At 53.9% G+C, this 20,643-nt stretch overlaps 1 protein-coding gene across 1 annotated transcript in view; it reads right to left on the bottom strand.

The window, feature by feature from the left end:
- Nucleotides 1-20,643, bottom strand: part of SDS-1 (serum albumin SDS-1) — a 129,747-nt gene that overhangs the window by 42,038 nt on the left and 67,066 nt on the right. Inside the window, 5 exon segments of the mRNA XM_076055339.1 lie at nucleotides 1,617-1,714; nucleotides 2,886-3,018; nucleotides 10,775-11,067; nucleotides 16,362-16,494; nucleotides 17,364-17,461. Of these exon segments, the coding sequence (XP_075911454.1) occupies nucleotides 1,617-1,714; nucleotides 2,886-3,018; nucleotides 10,775-11,067; nucleotides 16,362-16,494; nucleotides 17,364-17,461 (755 nt within the window).

The following is a 20,643-nucleotide window of genomic DNA, read 5'->3' as shown; positions in this document are numbered from 1 at the left end:
CAGCATCGCCTTGCCAGGCATGCTGAGGAGAGGCTTGCGGAGCCCCAATGCGGTTTCAGGAAAGGGCGGTCCTGCACAGATGCCATATTTTCTGTCCGTCTGCTACAGCAGAGGTGTAGGGAATTCCAACAAGACCTACATCTCTGCTTTATTGACCTGGTCAAGGCCTATGATACCATCAGTAGGCCTGGGCTCTGGGTCGTTCTTCGTGCTTTTGGAGTACCTGACCCTCTGCTCACGATCATTAAGGACCTTCATGATGGTGAGCGGGCCCGGGTAAAACTACGTGGCCGGGAGTCAGAGCCATTCCCTGTACACCTTGGGGTGCGACAGGGATGTCCTCTGGCTCCCACATTATTTAACATCTATTTTGACCACGTAGTTCGTGAAGCCTTCATTAGCTGTACCGGGGGAATCTCCATATGGTACAGATATAATGGGAGGCTAATCGATGCCCGGGTGCGGTCAAGGGATGGCTCCCTATTGCTCAACCACGTTATGTATGCTGATGACTTGGTAATAGCTGCTCAGTCAGAGGAGGAGTTGGAGACGCTGCTGCTGAGACTGGAGCGTGCCACTAAGAGGTGGGGCCTTACCATCAGCCCCACCAAAACTAAGCACCTGCCTGGGTATTTTGTACCATCGGACACTCCACCCCCACAACTCCCAATCGGTGATGGGGCAGTTGTGGAGAGAGTGGAGAGTTTCCCATACCTGGGCAGTGTGCTTATGACTGGCTCCAGTTTAACAGCAGAGGTCTCACTCCGAATCAGTCGAGCGGCAATATCTTTTCATCGGTTGCGTAACGCTGTGTGGAAGCTACCTGGTCTGTCGCTCCGCACTAAGCTTCAGGTCTTCTCGGCCACGGTCATTCCCTCCCTTCTCTACGCTTGCGAAACGTGGACCCCCCTAATGGAACATCTTCGCCGGTTAGAAACATTTAGGCTGGCCTGCCTACGATCCATCCTGGGTTTAACCAGACTGGATTGTGTGAGGAGCTCACAAATCCTTGAAAGATCTGGGCAGGGTCCCATCGGTGAGCTCCTCCGGGAGGCAAGGCTGCGATGGCTGGGTCATGTAGCCCGCATGCCCAGCCACCGCATGCCGAAACAGCTTTTGTTTGGCCGGATTGAGGGGGCTAAGCGGGCGCGGCACGGGCTAGAGAAGAGATGGAGTGATGTGGTACAGGAGGACGTGGAGCTGAGTGGACTTGCCGATGACTGGTACCAGCGGTGTCAAGATCGGCCTCTGTGGAGGAGGCTCGTGAAGGATGCTACTGGGCAGTTGGAGGCAGTCGCCCTCCAACAACAACGGAGGGCGGAGGAGCGACGCTCACAACAGCGAGCGGAGCGCCGGGTGGCTAAAGCACAGCAGGTTGGCACAGTAGGGGGCACAGGTGGTGCATCAGCCAGTCATCTCAGTCAGTCGACCCGTGGCACCTGGGTCTGCCCCGTGACCACCTGCCAGCGGGCGTTCGACACTTCACGTGGCCTCAGGGTGCACATAGCCTGGCACAAGCGTCGTGGTGACGTCACCGCCACTTAGTGGCGAATGGCGGTTGTTGTTGTTGTGAGTGGGTGAGTGATTTGGTGAGTGAGTGGGTGAGTGCTACTCACCTCTGAATAAACGTCTCTTCACCACGAGAATGCAGAGACCCACAAATGTGTTGCACCTCAGCATAGGCATGGCGAATCTCCATGTGGATGGTATGGCGCTGATGGTGAGAGAGAGAGATAGTCACTAAGTCAGTCACCCAGTCAGTCAGTCAGTCAGTCAGTCACTCAGTCAGTCACTCAGTTAGTCAGTCAGTCACTAAGTCAGTCACCCAGTCAGTCAATCAGTCACTCAGTTAGTCAGTCAGTCACTAAGTCAGTCACCCAGTCAGTCACTTAGTCACCCAGTCAGTCAGTTAATCAGTCAGTCACTCAGTCAGTCAATCAGGCACTCAGTCAGTCAATCAGTCAATCAGTCAGTCACTAAGTCAGTCACTCAGTCAGTCACTCAGTCAGTCAGTCAGTTAATCAGTCACTCACTCAGTCAGTCAATCAGGCACTCAGTCATTCAATCAGTCAATCAGTCAGTCACTAAGTCAGTTACTCAGTCAGTTACTCAGTCAGTCACTAAGTCAGTCAGTCACTCAGTCACTCAGCCATTCATTCAGTCAGTCGCTCAATCAGTCAATCAGTCAGTCAGTCACTCAGTCACTCAGCGAGTCATTCAGTAAGTCAATCAATCAGTCAGTCACCCAGTCACTAAGTCAGTTACTCACTCAGTCACTCAGTCACTCACTCAGTCACTCAGTCACTCACTCACTCAGTCACTCAGTCAGTCACTCAGTCACTCAGCCATTCATTCAGTCAGTCGCTCAATCAGTCAATCAGTCAGTCAGTCACCCAGTCACGAAGTCAGTTACTCAGTCAGTCACTAAGTCAGTCAGTCACTCAGTCAATCAGTCACTCAGTCAGTCAGTTAGTCAGTCACTCAGTCACTCAGCGAGTCATTCAGTCAGGCAGTCAATCAGTCAATCAATCAGTCACTAAGTCAGTTATTCAGTCACTAAGTCAGTTACTCAGTAGTAAGTCATTAAGTCAGTCAGTCACTCAGTCAATCAGTCACTCAGTCAGTCACCCAGTCACCAAGTCAGTCACTAAGTCAGTCAGTCACTCAGTCAGTCAGTCACTCAATCAGTCAATCAATCAGTCACTCACTACTGATGATGATTATGATGATACCACCACCATCACCACCATCACCAACATCACCACCATCACCACCACCACCACAACCACCACCACCCCCACCACCACCACCACCACCCTCACCACCACCACCACCACTCCCACCACCATCACCACCACCACCATCACCACCACCACCATCATCACCTGCTCAGTGAAACAGGACTTTGAGTGGAGTTTGCCACAACAACTGTCGGTCATCTTGACATACATCTCTGCCAACTCTTCCACCTGGCTAAGAGCGGCCTGCGGATGTCTCCGGCCAAACTCCCACAGGAACCTGGAGACAGAGACACAGAGAGACAGAGACACAGTGAGATACAGAGACACATTGACACAGTGAGACACAGAGACACAGTGACACACACAGAGACACAGTGAGACACAGTGAGACACAGTGAGACAGAGAGACACAGTGAGACACAGAGACACAGTGACACACACAGAGACACAGTGAGACACAGTGAGACACAGTGAGACAGAGAGACACAGTGAGACACAGAGACACACAGACACACACAGAGACTCACAGAGACACACAGAGACACACACAGACACACACAGAGACACACACAGAGAGACACACAGAGACACAGAGACAGTGACACAGAGACACAGTGACACACAGAGAGAGACACAGAGAGAGTGAGACACAGAGACACACAGAGACACACAGAGACACAGAGAGAGTGAGACACAGTGACTCACACTGAGACACAGAGACAGAGACAAACAGAGACACACAGAGACACACAGAGAGACAAACAGAGACACACAGAGACACAGAGACACAAAGACACACAGAGACACACAGAGACACAGAGGCACAAAGACACGGATGTCTCCGGCCAAACTCCCACAGGAACCTGGAGACAGAGACACAGTGAGACAGAGACACACACAGAGACACAGTGAGACACAGTGAGACACAGTGAGACAGAGACACAGTGAGACAGAGACACAGTGAGACAGAGACACACACAGAGACTCACACAGAGATTCACACAGAGATTCACAGAGACACACACAGAGATACACGGAGACACACAGAGACACAGAGACACACAGAGACACAGAGACACACAGACACACAGAGACACAGAGACACACAGAGACACAGAGACACACAGACACACAGAGACACAGAGACACAGAGACGCGGATGTCTCCGGCCAAACTCCCACAGGAACCTGGAGACAGAGACAGAGACACAGAGACACACAGAGAGACACACAGAGACACAGTGAGACACAGTGAGACAGAGACACAGTGAGACAGAGACACACACAGAGACTCACACAGAGACACACACAGAGATACACGGAGACACACAGAGACACACAGAGACTCACAGAGACTCACAGAGACACACAGAGACACAGAGACACAGAGACACACAGAGACACACACAGAGACACACAGAGACACAGTGAGACACAGTGAGACAGAGACACAGTGAGACAGAGACTCACACAGAGATTCACACAGAGATTCACAGAGACACACACAGAGATACACAGAGACACAGAGACACAGAGACACACAGAGACACAGAGACACAGAGAGACACAGAAACACACAGAGACACAGAGACACAGAGATACAGAGACACACAGAGACACAGTGAGACAGAGACACAGTGAGACAGAAACACACACAGAGACTCACACAGAGATTTACACAGAGATTCACAGAGACACACACAGAGATACACGGAGACACACAGAGACTCACAGAGACAGAGAGAGACACACAGAGACACAGAGACACACAGAGACACAGAGACACAGAGACACACAGAGACACAGAGACACACAGAGACACAGAGACACACAGAGACACAGAGACACAGAGACACAGTGAGACAGAGACACACAGAGACACAGAGACACAGAGACACACAGAGACACACAGAGACACAGAGACTCACACAGAGACACACAGAGATTCACAGAGACACACACAGAGACACAGAGACACAGAGACACACAGAGACACAGAGACACACAGACACACAGAGACACAGAGACACACAGAGACACAGAGACACACAGACACACAGAGACACAGAGACACAGAGACGCGGATGTCTCCGGCCAAACTCCCACAGGAACCTGGAGACAGAGACAGAGACACAGAGACACACAGAGAGACACACAGAGACACAGTGAGACACAGTGAGACAGAGACACAGTGAGACAGAGACACACACAGAGACTCACACAGAGACACACACAGAGATACACGGAGACACACAGAGACACACAGAGACTCACAGAGACTCACAGAGACACACAGAGACACAGAGACACAGAGACACACAGAGACACACACAGAGACACACAGAGACACAGTGAGACACAGTGAGACAGAGACACAGTGAGACAGAGACTCACACAGAGATTCACACAGAGATTCACAGAGACACACACAGAGATACACAGAGACACAGAGACACAGAGACACACAGAGACACAGAGACACAGAGAGACACAGAAACACACAGAGACACAGAGACACAGAGACACAGAGACACACAGAGACACAGTGAGACAGAGACACAGTGAGACAGAAACACACACAGAGACTCACACAGAGATTTACACAGAGATTCACAGAGACACACACAGAGATACACGGAGACACACAGAGACTCACAGAGACAGAGAGAGACACACAGAGACACAGAGACACACAGAGACACAGAGACACAGAGACACACAGAGACACAGAGACACACAGAGACACAGAGACACACAGAGACACAGAGACACAGAGACACAGTGAGACAGAGACACACAGAGACACAGAGACACAGAGACACACAGAGACACACAGAGACACAGAGACTCACACAGAGACACACAGAGATTCACAGAGACACACACAGAGACACAGAGACACAGAGACACACAGAGACACAGAGACACACAGAGACACACAGAGACACAGAGACACACAGAGACACAGAGACACAGAGACTCACACAGAGACACACAGAGATTCACAGAGACACACAGAGACACAGAGACACACAGAGACACAGAGACACACAGAGACACACAGAGACACAGAGACACAGAGACACAGAGACACACAGAGACACAGAGACACAGAGACGCGGATGTCTCCGGCCAAACTCCCACAGGAACCTGGAGACAGAGACACAGTGAGACAGAGACACACACAGAGACACAGTGAGACACAGTGAGACACAGTGAGACACAGTGAGACAGAGACACAGTGAGACAGAGACACAGTGAGACAGAGACACACACAGAGACTCACACAGAGATTCACACAGAGACACACAGAGACTCACAGAGACAGAGAGAGACACACAGAGACACACAGAGACACAGAGACACACACAGAGACTCACACAGAGACACACAGAGACACAGTGAGACACAGTGAGACACAGAGACACATTGACACAGTGAGACAGAGACACACACAGAGACTCACACAGAGATTCACACAGAGACACACACAGAGACACACAGAGACTCACAGAGACAGAGAGAGACACACAGAGACACACAGAGACACAGAGACACACAAAGAGACTCACACACAGACACACAGACACACAGAGACACAGAGACACACAGACACCCACAGAGACTCACAGAGACACACAGAGACACACAGAGACCCACAGAGACACACAGAGACCCACAGAGACTCACAGACACTCACAGAGACACACAGACACTCACAGAAACCCCACAGAGATACACAGAAACCCACAGAGAGACTCACAGAACCCCACAGAAACCCACAGAGACTCCACAGAAAACCCCACAGAAACCCACAGACACCCACACAGAGACCCCACAGAGACACTCACACACCCACAGAACCCCACAGAAAACCCCACAGAAACCCACAGAGACAAACACAGACCGACAGAGACTCACAGAGACTCACAGAGACTCACAGAAACACACAGAGACACACAGAGACCCACAGAGACTCACAGAGACCCACAGAGACTCACAGAAACACACAGAGACACACAGAGACCCACAGAGACTCACAGAGACCCACAGAGAGACACAGAGACTCACAGAACCCCACAGAGACTCACAGAGAGACACAGAGACACACAGACACCCACAGACACCCACAGACACCCACAGAGATTCACAGAGACTCACAGAGACTCACAGAGACACTCACACACCCACAGAACCCACAGACACTCACAGAGACACACAGAAACCTACAGAGACACACAGAGACCCACAGAGAGACTCACAGAACCCCACAGAAACCCACAGAACCCCACAGAAAACCCCACAGAAACCCACAGAACCTCACAGAGACTCACAGAGAGACTCACACACCCACAGAACCTACAGACACTCACAGACACCCACAGAGACCCACAGACACCCACAGAGACTCATAGAGACACACAGAGACACACAGAGACACACAGAGACTCACAGAGACACACAGAGACACACAGAGACCCACAGAGACACACAGAGACTCACACAGACTCACAGAGACTCACAGAGACACACAGAGACCCACAGAGACACACAGAGACCCACAGAGACTCACAGAGACACACAGAGACACACAGAGACTCACAGAGACTCACAGAGACACACAGAGACACACAGAGACCCACAGAGACACACAGAGACTCACACAGACTCACAGAGACTCACAGAGACACACAGAGACACACAGAGACTCACAGACACCCACAGAGACTCACAGAGACCCACAGAGACCCCACAGAGACTCACAGACACCCACAGAAACCCCACAGAACCCCACAGAAAACCCCACAGAAAACCCCACAGAAAACCCCACATAAACCCACAGAAACCCTACAGAAAATCCCCCCCCACAGACAGAAACCCCCCCACACACACACACACACAGAGAAGCATCACCCACCCACCCACCCCACCCACCCCACCCACCCACCCCACCCACCCACCCCACCCACCCACCCCACCCACCCACTCACCCACCCACCCACTCACTCACTCACTTACTCACCCACTCACCCACCCACTCACCCACTCACCCACCCACCCACCCACTCACTCACTCACTCACTTACTCACCCACCCACCCACCCACTCACCCACCCACCCACCCACTCACTCACCCACCCACTCACCCACCCACCCACCCACTCACTCACTCACTTACTCACCCACCCACCCACTCACCCACCCACCCACCCACCCACTCACTCACTCACCCACCCACCCACCCACTCACCCACCCACCCACCCACTCACCCACCCACTCACTCACCCACCCACCCACTCACTCACCCACTCACCCACCCACCCACCCACTCACCCACCCACTCACTCACCCACTCACTCACTCAGCCACTCACCCACCCACTAACCCACCCACCAACTCACTCACCCACCCACCCACCCACTCACTCACCCACCCACTCACCCACCACAACCCACACCCACCCACCACCCACCCACACCTAACCATCACCTCTCCAGGAATCTGTGTGGCGTGCGAAGCTTCATGAGGCAGAGCTGCCCACCCACTCACCCACCCACCCACCCCACCCACCCACCCACTCACCCACTCACCCACCCACCCACTCACCCACCCATTCACTCACCCACTCACTCACTCACTCACCCACCCACCCACCCACTCACCCACCCACTCACTCACCCACTCACTCACTCAGCCACTCACCCACCCACTAACCCACCCACCAACTCACTCACCCACCCATCCACCCACTCACCCACCCACTCACTCACCCACTCACTCACTCAGCCACCCACCCACTAACCCACCCACCCACCCACCCACTCACTCACCCACCCACTCACCCACCCACCCACCCACCCACTCACCCACCCACCCACCACCCACCCACACCTAACCATCACCTCTCCAGGAATCTGTGTGGCGTGCGAAGCTTCATGAGGCAGAGCTGCCCACCCACTCACCCACCCACCCACTCACTCACCCACCCACTCACCCACTCACTCACCCACTCACCCACCCACCCACCACCCACCCACACCTAACCATCACCTCTCCAGGAATCTGTGTGGCGTGCGAAGCTTCATGAGGCAGAGCTGCCCACCCACTCACCCACCCACCCACCCACCCCCCCCACCCACCCACTCACCCACCCACCCACCCACTCACTCACTCACCCACCCACTCACCCACTCACCCACCCACTCACCCACCCACTCACTCACCCACCCACTCACCCACCCACTCACCCACCCACCCACCCACCCCACCCACCACCCACCCACACCTAACCATCACCTCTCCAGGAATCTGTGTGGCGTGCGAAGCTTCATGAGGCAGAGCTGCCCACCCACTCACCCACCCACCCACCCCACCCACCCACCCACTCACCCACTCACCCACCCACCCACTCACCCACCCATTCACTCACCCACTCACTCACTCACTCACCCACCCACCCACCCACTCACCCACCCACTCACTCACCCACTCACTCACTCACCCACTCACCCACTCACTCACCCACTCACCCACCCACTCACTCACCCACCCACTCACCCACTCACCCACCCACTCACCCACTCACCCACCCACTCACCCACCCACCCCACCCACCACCACCCACCCACACCTAACCATCACCTCTCCAGGAATCTGTGTGGCGTGCGAAGCTTCATGAGGCAGAGCTGCCCACCCACTCACCCACCCACCCACCCCACCCACCCACCCACTCACCCACTCACCCACCCACCCACTCACCCACCCATTCACTCACCCACTCACTCACTCACTCACCCACCCACCCACCCACTCACCCACCCACTCACTCACCCACTCACTCACTCAGCCACTCACCCACCCACTAACCCACCCACCAACTCACTCACCCACCCATCCACCCACTCACCCACCCACTCACTCACCCACTCACTCACTCAGCCACCCACCCACTAACCCACCCACCCACCCACCCACTCACTCACCCACCCACTCACCCACCCACCCACCCACCCACTCACCCACCCACCCACCCACCACCCACCCACACCTAACCATCACCTCTCCAGGAATCTGTGTGGCGTGCGAAGCTTCATGAGGCAGAGCTGCCCACCCACTCACCCACCCACCCACTCACTCACCCACCCACTCACCCACTCACTCACCCACTCACCCACCCACCCACCACCCACACCTAACCATCACCTCTCCAGGAATCTGTGTGGCGTGCGAAGCTTCATGAGGCAGAGCTGCCCACCCACTCACCCACCCACCCACCCACCCCCCCCACCCACCCACTCACCCACCCACCCACCCACTCACTCACTCACCCACCCACTCACCCACTCACCCACCCACTCACCCACCCACTCACCCACTCACTCACTCACCCACCCACCCACCCACCCACCCACTCACCCACCCACTCACCCACTCACTCACTCACCCACCCACCCACCCACCCACCCACTCACTCACCCACCCACTCACCCACTCACCCACCCACTCACCCACTCACCCACCCACTCACCCACCCACCCCACCCACCACCACCCACCCACACCTAACCATCACCTCTCCAGGAATCTGTGTGGCGTGCGAAGCTTCATGAGGCAGAGCTGCCCACCCACTCACCCACCCACCCACCCCACCCACCCACCCACCCACTCACCCACTCACTCACCCACCCACCCACTCACTCACCCACTCACTCACCCACCCACTCACCCACTCACCCACCCACTCACTCACCCACTCACTCACCCACTCACTCACTCAGCCACCCACCCACTAACCCACCCACCCACCCACCCACTCACTCACCCACCCACCCACCCACTCACCCACCACCACCCACACCCACCCACCACCCACCCACACCTAACCATCATCTCTCCAGGAATCTGTGTGGCGTGCGAAGCTTCATGAGGCAGAGCTGCCCACCCACTCACCCACCCACCCACTCACTCACTCACCCACCCACTCACCCACCACCACCCACACCCACCCACCACCCACCCACACCTAACCATCACCTCTCCAGGAATCTGTGTGGCGTGCGAAGCTTCATGAGGCAGAGCTGCGAGTTCGAGTAGAAGGGTGCATGAGCCCGTGACACGTTCGCCTGCAGATTGTCAAAGCAGCTGTCGCGAATTTCAGCGGCGGTGGTGGAGGTGGTGGACGTGGTGGTGGAGGTGGTGGTGGAGGTGGTGGTGGAGGTGGTGGTGGAGGTGGTGGTGGAGGTGTTGGAGGTGTTGCAGCAAGCCGCGACCGATTGAGGGAGAGAGCCGTCCGGGGTGGAGCAAATTGCCTCGTGGAGAGCGTGACGCTTTGTGTGGGTGGGTGGTGGGTGGTGTGGGTGGGTGGGTGGTGGTGGTGGGTGGGGAGTGGGTGGGTGGTGGTGGTGTGGGTGGGTGGAGGTGGTGGTGAGGGAGATGGTGGGTGGGTGGAGGTGGTGGGTGGGTGGTGGTGGTGAGTGGAGATGGTGGGGTGGAGAGTGGGGTGGAGGGAGATTGTGGGGAGGGAGATTGTGGGGAGGGAGATTGTGGGTGGAGATGGTGGGTGGGTGGGTGGAGGTGGGTGGAAGTGGTGGGGTGGTGGGTGGGGAGTGGTGGGTGGTGTGGGTGGGTGGGTGGAGATGGTGGTGAGGGAGATGGTGGGTGGGTGGAGGTGGTGGGTGGGTGGTGGTGGTGAGTGGAGATGGTGGGGTGGAGAGTTGGGTGGAGGGAGATTGTGGGGAGGGAGATTGTGGGTGGAGATGGTGGGTGGGTGGGTGGAGGTGGGTGGAAGTGGTGGGGTGGTGGGTGGGGAGTGGTGGGTGGTGGTGGTGTGGGTGGGTGGAGGTGGTGATGAGGGAGATGGTGGGTGGGTGGAGGTGGTGGGTGGGTGTGGTGGTGAGTGGAGATGGTGGGGTGGAGAGTGGGGTGGAGGGAGATTGTGGGGAGGGAGATTGTGGGGAGGGAGATTGTGGGTGGAGATGGTGGGTGGGTGGTGGTGTGTGGTGGGTGGTGTGGGTGGGTGGGTGGGTGGAGATGGTGGTGAGGGAGATGGTGGGTGGGTGGAGGTGGTGGGTGGTGATGGTGGTGAGTGGAGATGGTGGGGTGGAGAGTGGGGTGGAGGGAGATTGTGGGGAGGGAGATTGTGGGGAGGGAGATTGTGGGTGGAGATGGTGGGTGGGTGGGTGGAGGTGGGTGGTGGGTGGGTGGTGTGGGTGGGTGGGTGGTGGTGGTGGGTGGGTGGGTGGAGATGGTGGTGAGCGAGATGGTGGGTGGGTGGAGGTGGTGGGTGGTGATGGTGGTGAGTGGAGATGGTGGGGTGGAGAGTGGGGTGGAGGGAGATTGTGGGGAGGGAGATTGTGGGTGGAGATGGTGGGTGGGTGGAGTGGAGATGGTGGGGGTGGTGTGGGTGGTGGGTGGGTGGGTGGTGGTGGGTGGAGGTGGTGATGAGGGAGATGGTGGGGTGGGTGGGTGGTGATGGTGGGGTGGAGGGTGGGGTGGAGATGGTGGGGAGGGAAATTGTGGGTGGAGGTGGTGGGTGGGTGGTGATGGTGGGTGGGTGGGTGGAGGTGGTGGAGTGGGGTGGAGATGGTGGGGAGGGAGATGGTGGGGTGAGTGGGTGGTGATGGTGGGGAGGAGGGTGGGGTCGAGATGGTGGGTGGGTGGGTGGAGATGGTGGGAGGGTGGAGGTGGGTGGAGATGTTGGGGAGGGATTGGGGAGGAAGGGGAAAGATATAATTAATTACTCACTCAGTCACTCACTCAGTCAGTCACTCAGTCAGTCACTCAGTCAGTCACTCACTCAGACACTCACTCAGTCAGTCACTCAGTCAGTCACTCACTCAGTCAGTCACTCAGTCAGTCACTCACTCACTCACTCAGTCAGTCACAAACTCAGTCACTCACTCAGACATTCGCTCATTCAGTCACTCACTCAGTCACTCAGTCACTCACTCAGACACTCACTCAGTCAGTCACTCAGTCACTCACTCACTCACTCAGTCAGTCACAAACTCAGTCACTCACTCAGACACTCGATCAGTCAGCAGTCACTCACTCACTCACTCAGACACTCAGTGCCTGACTAACTGAGTGAGTGACTAAGTGACTGACTGACTGACTGAGTGGCTGACTGACTAACTGACTGACTAACTGACTGACTAACTAACTGACTGACTGACTGACTGAGCGACTGAGTGACTGACTGACTAACTGACTAACTGACTGACTAACTAACTGACTAACTAACTGACTGACTAACTGACTGACTAACTAACTAACTGACTAACTGACTGAGTGACTGACTGAGTGACTGAGTGACTAACTGGGTGACTGACTGACTTAGTGACTGACTGAGTGACTGACTGAGTGATTGACTAAGTTACTGAGTGAGTGACTGACTGAGTTACTGAGTGACTGACTGGGTGACTGACTGACTGAGTGACTGACTGAGTGGCTGACAAACTGACTAACTGACTAACTGAGTGAGTGACTGAGTTACTGACTGAGTGGCTGACTGAGTAACTGACTGAGTGACTGAGTGACTGACTGAGTGACTGAGTGACTGAGTGCCTAACTGACTGACTAACTCACTGACTAACTGAGTGACTGAGTGACTGACAAACTGACTAACTGAGTGAGTGACTGAGTGACTGACTGGGTGACTGACTGACTGATTTACTGACTGAGTTACTGACTGAGTGGCTGACTGACTGACTGAGTGACTGACTGAGTGACTGACTGGGTGACTGACTGACTGAATGACTGACTGAGTGACTGGGTGACTGACTGAGTGACTGACTGACTGGGTGACTGACTAACTGAGTGACTGACTAGGTGACTGACTAGGTGACTGACTAGGTGACTGACTAGGTGACTGACTGACTGAGTGACTCAGTGAGTGGCTGAGTGACTGACTGACTGACTGACTGAGTTACTGACTGAGTTACTGACTGAGTGGCTGACTGACTGACTGAGTGACTGACTGGGTGACTGACTGACTGAGTGACTGACTGACTAGGTGACTGACTAGGTGACTGACTAGGTGACTGACTGACTGAGTGACTGACTGGGTGACTACTTACATGATCCATCAGGCATCCCACGTTATTGCCTTGCTCACAGCACCTCGCAAGGCCTCGGGACATCACTGACTGAGCGACTGACTGACTAGGTGACTGACTAGGTGACTGACTAGGTGACTGACTGACTGAGTGACTGACTGGGTGACTACTTACATGATCCATCAGGCATCCCACGTTATTGCCTTGCTCACAACATCTCGCAAGGCCTCGGGACATCACTGACTGAGCGACTGACTGACTAGGTGACTGACTAGGTGACTGACTAGGTGACTGACTGACTGAGTGACTGACTGGGTGACTACTTACATGATCCATCAGGCATCCCACGTTATTGCCTTGCTCACAACACCTCGCAAGGCCTCGGGACATCACTGACTGAGCGACTGACTGACTAGGTGACTGACTAGGTGACTGACTGGGTGACTGACTGACTGAGTGACTGACTGGGTGACTACTTACATGATCCATCAGGCATCCCACGTTATTGCCTTGCTCACAACACCTCGCAAGGCCTCGGGACATCACTGACTGAGCGACTGACTGACTAGGTGACTGACTAGGTGACTGACTGACTGAGTGACTGACTGGGTGACTACTTACATGATCCATCAGGCATCCCACGTTATTGCCTTGCGCACAGCACCTCGCAAGGCCTCGGGACATCACTGACTGAGCGACTGACTGACTAGGTGACTGACTAGGTGACTGACTAGGTGACTGACTGACTGGGTGACTGACTGGGTGACTACTTACATGATCCATCAGGCACCCCACGTTATTGCCTTGCTCACAACACCTCGCAAGGCCTCGGGACATCACTGACTGAGCGACTGACTGACTAGGTGACTGACTAGGTGACTGACTGACTGAGTGACTGACTGGGTGACTACTTACATGATCCATCAGGCACCCCACGTTATTGCCTTGCTCACAACACCTCGCAAGGCCTCGGGACATCACTGACTGAGCGACTGACTGACTAGGTGACTGACTAGGTGACTGACTAGGTGACTGACTGACTGAGTGACTGACTGGGTGACTACTTACATGATCCATCAGGCATCCCACGTTATTGCCTTGCTCACAACACCTCGCAAGGCCTCGGGACATCACTGACTGAGCGACTGACTGACTAGGTGACTGACTAGGTGACTGACTAGGTGACTGACTGACTGAGTGACTGACTGGGTGACTACTTACATGATCCATCAGGCACCCCACGTTATTGCCTTGCTCACAGCACCTCGCAAGGCCTCGGGACATCACTGACTGAGCGACTGACTGACTAGGTGACTGACTAGGTGACTGACTGACTGAGTGACTGACTGAGTGACTACTTACATGATCCATCAGGCATCCCACGTTATTGCCTTGCTCACAGCACCTCGCAAGGCCTCGGGACATCACTGACTGAGCGACTGACTGACTAGGTGACTGACTAGGTGACTGACTAGGTGACTGACTGACTGAGTGACTGACTGGGTGACTACTTACATGATCCATCAGGCACCCCACGTTATTGCCTTGCTCACAACACCTCGCAAGGCCTCGGGACATCACTGACTGAGCGACTGACTGACTAGGTGACTGACTAGGTGACTGACTGACTGAGTGACTGACTGGGTGACTACTTACATGATCCATCAGGCACCCCACGTTATTGCCTTGCTCACAGCGCCTCGCAAGGCCTCGGGACATCACTGACTGAGCGACTGACTGACTAGGTGACTGACTAGGTGACTGACTAGGTGACTGACTGACTGAGTGACTGACTGGGTGACTACTTACATGATCCATCAGGCACCCCACGTTATTGCCTTGCTCACAACATCTCGCAAGGCCTCGGGACATCACTGACTGAGCGACTGACTGACTAGGTGACTGACTAGGTGACTGACTAGGTGACTGACTGACTGGGTGACTGACTGGGTGACTACTTACATGATCCATCAGGCATCCCACGTTATTGCCTTGCGCACAGCACCTCGCAAGGCCTCGGGACATCACTGACTGAGCGACTGACTGACTAGGTGACTGACTAGGTGACTGACTAGGTGACTGACTGACTGAGTGACTGACTGACTGAGTGAGTGAGTGACTCAGTGAGTGACTGACTGAGTGACTGAGTGACTCACTGAGTGACTGAGTGAGTGAGTGACTGAGTGACTGAGTGACTGACTGAGTGACTGACTGAGTGACTGAGTGACTGACTGAGTGACTCAGTGAGTGGCTGAGTGACTGACTGACTGACTGACTGAGTTACTGACTGAGTTACTGACTGAGTGGCTGACTGACTGACTGAGTGACTGACTGAGTGACTGACTGGGTGACTGACTGACTGAATGACTGACTGACTGACTAGGTGACTGACTGACTGAGTGACTGACTGGGTGACTACTTACATGATCCATCAGGCATCCCACGTTATTGCCTTGCTCACAGCACCTCGCAAGGCCTCGGGACATCACTGACTGAGCGACTGACTGACTAGGTGACTGACTAGGTGACTGACTGACTGAGTGACTGACTGGGTGACTACTTACATGATCCATCAGGCATCCCACGTTATTGCCTTGCTCACAACACCTCGCAAGGCCTCGGGACATCCTGTTAGCGATCTCGAGGATTTGCTCAAAAGAGGCATCAGTCGCTTTCTGGGAGAGAGCAATCACGATCCTGTGGGGGAGGAGGGGAGAGGATTAGTCAGTCAGTCAGTCAGTCACTCAGGCAGTCAGTTAGTCAGTTAGTCAGTTAGTTAGTCAGTTAGGTAGTAAGTTAGTCAGTTAGTTAGTTGGTCAGTCAGTCAGTTAGTCAGTCACTCAGTCAGTCACTCCGTCAGTCAGTTACTCAGTCAGTCACTCAGTCAGTTAGTCAGTTAGTTAGTTAGTCAGTCAGTTAGTCAGTCAGTTAGTTAGTCAGTTATTTAGTCAGTCAGTTAGTCAGTTAGTTAGTTAGTTAGTCAGTCACTCAGTCAGTCACTCGGTTACTCAGTCAGTCAGTCAGTTAGTTAGTCAGTTAGTCAGTCAGTTAGCCAGTCAGTCAGTCACTCAGTCAATTAGTTAGTCAGTTAGTCAGTTGGTCAGATAGTCAGTTAGTTAGTCAGTTAGTTAATCAGTTAGTTAGTTAGTGAGTTAGTTAGTCAGTCAGTTAGTCAGTCAGTTAGTTAGTCAGATAGTCAGTCACTCAGTCAGTCAGTCACTCACCACCACCACCATCATCATCATCACCACCACCACCACCATCACCACCATCACCACCACCATCACCACCATCATCACCACCACCACCATCACCACCACCATCACCACCATCACGACCATCACCACCACCACAACCACCACCACCACCACCATCATCACCACCACCACCACCATCATCACCACCACCACCATCACCACCACCATCACTATCATCACCACCACCATCACCACCATCATCACCACCACCACCACCATCACCACCACCACCATCACCACCACCATCACTATCATCACCACCACCACCATCACCACCACCATCACTATCATCACCACCACCATCATCACCTGTCTTCGAATTTCTCTTTGCCGATAGCACTGAGGGTGTTGCAGATTCTCTCAGACCGCTGGAGAGACTTCAACGCCTCTTGCCTCGCCTGGGATCTCTGCATCATCATCATAATAATCAGTAGTATCATCATCATCATCATCAGTAGTAGTATCATCATCATCAGTAGTAGTATCATCATCAGCATCATCAGTAGTAGTATCATCATCATCATCATCAGTAGTAGTATCATCATCATCAGTAGTAGTATCATCATTATCAGTAGTAGTATCATCATCATCATCATCAGTAGTAGTATCATCATTATCATCATCAGTAGTAGTATCATCATCATCAGTAGTATCATCAACATTATCCGTAGTATCATCATCATCAGTAGTATCATCAACATCATCAGTTGTAGTATCATCATCATCAGTAGTAGTATCATCATCATCATCATCATCAGTAGTAGTATCATCATTATCATCATCAGTAGTATCATCATCATCATCAGTAGTATCATCAACATTATCCGTAGTATCATCATCATCAGTAGTATCATCAACATCATCAGTTGTAGTATCATCATCATCAGTAGTAGTATCATCATCATCGTCAGTAGTATCATCATCATCATCAGTAGTAGTATCATCATCATAAGCAGTAGTATCATCATCATCATCATCAGTAGTAGTATCAATCATCATCATCATCAGTAGAAATATCATCATCATCAGTAGAAGTATCATCATCATCATCAGTAGTATCATCATCATCATCAGTAGTATTGGCCTGGTCTCAGTTATCTGATGAAAGTTGCAAGCGAGAATTTCATAATCGCTTGCGGCTGGGATTGGCATCGTCCCCCACTCCTCCTGATGTCGAGGGTAAATGGGCGAGGTTTAGGACTGTGACTCATGCAGCTGCAATGGCTGCTTTGGGTACGCGGTCCAGACCTCCCCAGAGACCCTGGCTGACAGAGGAGGTGTTCAGGCTGGCTGAGAAAAAGCGACAGGCCCACTGTCATCGGCTACAGAATCCCACGTCAGAGAATGAGGAGGCTTACCGCAGCCTTCGCTCGGAGGTTCGGAGAGCCGTGAGGCGCTGCAAGGATGGGTGGTGGTCGCGGGTTGCTGAGGAGATGGAGTCTGCCTCAGTGGCCCGCGATCACAAATCTCTATTTAACTCCATCTTAAAAGTAACCTGCAGCGCCACACCTATTACCATCATTAGGAGAAAGAACGGTGATCCAATCTCCGACCCCCAGGAACAGGTTTGCAGATTTGCTGAGCATTTTTGTGAGGTCCTGGGGGAGGGGAAATCCCTCAGCCAGGAAAACATCGTGGCACAAAGTGGGGATGACCCTGCTGAGGCTGCGGTGCCTCAAATATTGGAAGAAGTCACCCCCTGTGAGTGGCTGGCTGTTGTGCCATCTGCTGAGGAAGTATTGAGGGCGATCCGGAGTCTGAGACCAGGAAAGGCAGCGGGCAGAGATGATCTCCCAAGCGAAATGCTGAGGGAGGGTGGCGTTTGTGCACAGACTGCCCTATATGACATCATAACAACAGTCTGGACCACTGGACGGGTTCCGCAGGATTGGAAGGATGCCCTGGTGGTCCCCCTCTTTAAGAAGGGGGACCGCACAGACTGTAACAACTACAGGGGCATCTCACTCCTCAGTGTTGCCGGGAAAGGTCCTGGCAAGGATTATTCAACATCGCCTTGCCAGGCACGCTGAGGAGAGGCTTGCGGAGCCCCAATGCGGTTTCAGGAAAGGGCGGTCCTGCACAGATGCCATATTTTCTGTCCGTCTGCTACAGCAGAGGTGTAGGGAATTCCAACAAGACCTACATCTCTTCTTTATTGACCTGGTCAAGGCCTATGATACCATCAGTAGGCCTGGGCTCTGGGTTGTTCTTCGTGCTTTTGGAGTACCTGATCCTCTGCTCACGATCATTAAGGACCTTCATGATGGTGAGCGGGCCCGGATAAAACTACGTGGCCGGGAGTCAGAGCCATTCCCTGTACACCTTTGGGTGCGACAGGGATGTCCTCTGGCTCCCACATTATTTAACATCTATTTTGACCACGTAGTTCGTGAAGCTTTCAATAGCTGTACCGGGGGAATCTCCATCTGGTACAGATAAAATGGGAGGCTGATCGATGCCCGGGTGCGGTCAAGGGATGGCTCCCTATTGGTCAACCACGTTATGTATGCTGATGATTTGGTAATAGCTGCTCATTCAGAGGAGGAGTTGGAGACGCTGCTGCTGAGACTGGAGCGTGCTACTAAAAGATGGGGCCTTACCATCAGCCCCACCAAAACTAAGCACCTGCCTGGGTATTTTGTACCATTGGACACTCCACCCCCACAACTCCCAATCGGTGATGGGGCAGTTGTGGAGAGAGTGGAGAGTTTCCCATACCTGACCGGCTCCAGTTTAACAGCAGAGGTCTCACTCCGAATCAGTCGAGCGGCAATATCTTTTCATCGGTTGCGTAACGCTGTGTGGAAGCTACCTGGTCTGTCGCTCGCGAAACGTGGACCCCCCTAATGGAACATCTTCGCCGGTTAGAAACATTTAGGCTGGCCTGCCTACGATCCATCCTGGGTTTAACCAGACTGGATTGTGTGAGGAGCTCACAAATCCTCGAAAGATCTGGGCAAGGTCCCATCGGTGAGCTCCTCCGGCGGGCAAGGCTGTGATGGCTGGGTCATGTAGCCCGCATGCCCAGCCACCACATGCCGAAACAGCTTTTGTTTGGACGGATCGAGGGGGCTAAACGGGCGCGGCACGGGCTAGAGAAGAGATGGAGTGATGTGGTACAGGAGGACGTGGAGCTGAGTGGACTTGCCGATGACCGGTACCAGCGGTGTCAAGATCGGCCTCTGTGGAGGAGGCTCGTGAAGGATGCTACTGGGCAGTTGGAGGCAGTCGCCCTCCAACAACAACGGAGGGCGGAGGAGCGACGCTCACAACAACGAGCCGAGCGCCGGGTGGCTAAAGCACAGCAGGTTGGCACAGTAGGGGGCACAGGTGGTGCATCAGCCACTCATCTCAGTCATCTCAGTCAGTCGACCCGTGGCACCTGCTGGGTCTGCCCCGTGACCTCCTGCCAGCGGGCGTTCGACACTTCACGTGGTAGCCTCAAGGTGCACATAGCCTGGCACAAGCGTCGTGGTGACGTCACCGCCACTTAGTGGCAAATGGCGGTTGTTGTTGTGTGTGTCTGTGGAACAAGGAGACTGAATCTCAACCCTCGGGGCTCCTCCAGAAACAACGAAAAGCCACTACG

The sequence above is a fragment of the Petromyzon marinus genome, chromosome 71 (genome assembly GCF_048934315.1).
Source record: "Petromyzon marinus isolate PM22_M1 ecotype Great Lakes invasive population chromosome 71, UKy_Petmar_22M1.pri1.0, whole genome shotgun sequence".
Taxonomy (NCBI): domain Eukaryota; kingdom Metazoa; phylum Chordata; class Hyperoartia; order Petromyzontiformes; family Petromyzontidae; genus Petromyzon; species Petromyzon marinus.
Note: the sequence above shows the minus strand (reverse complement) of the source record. Positions and strands in the feature narration are given on the sequence as shown.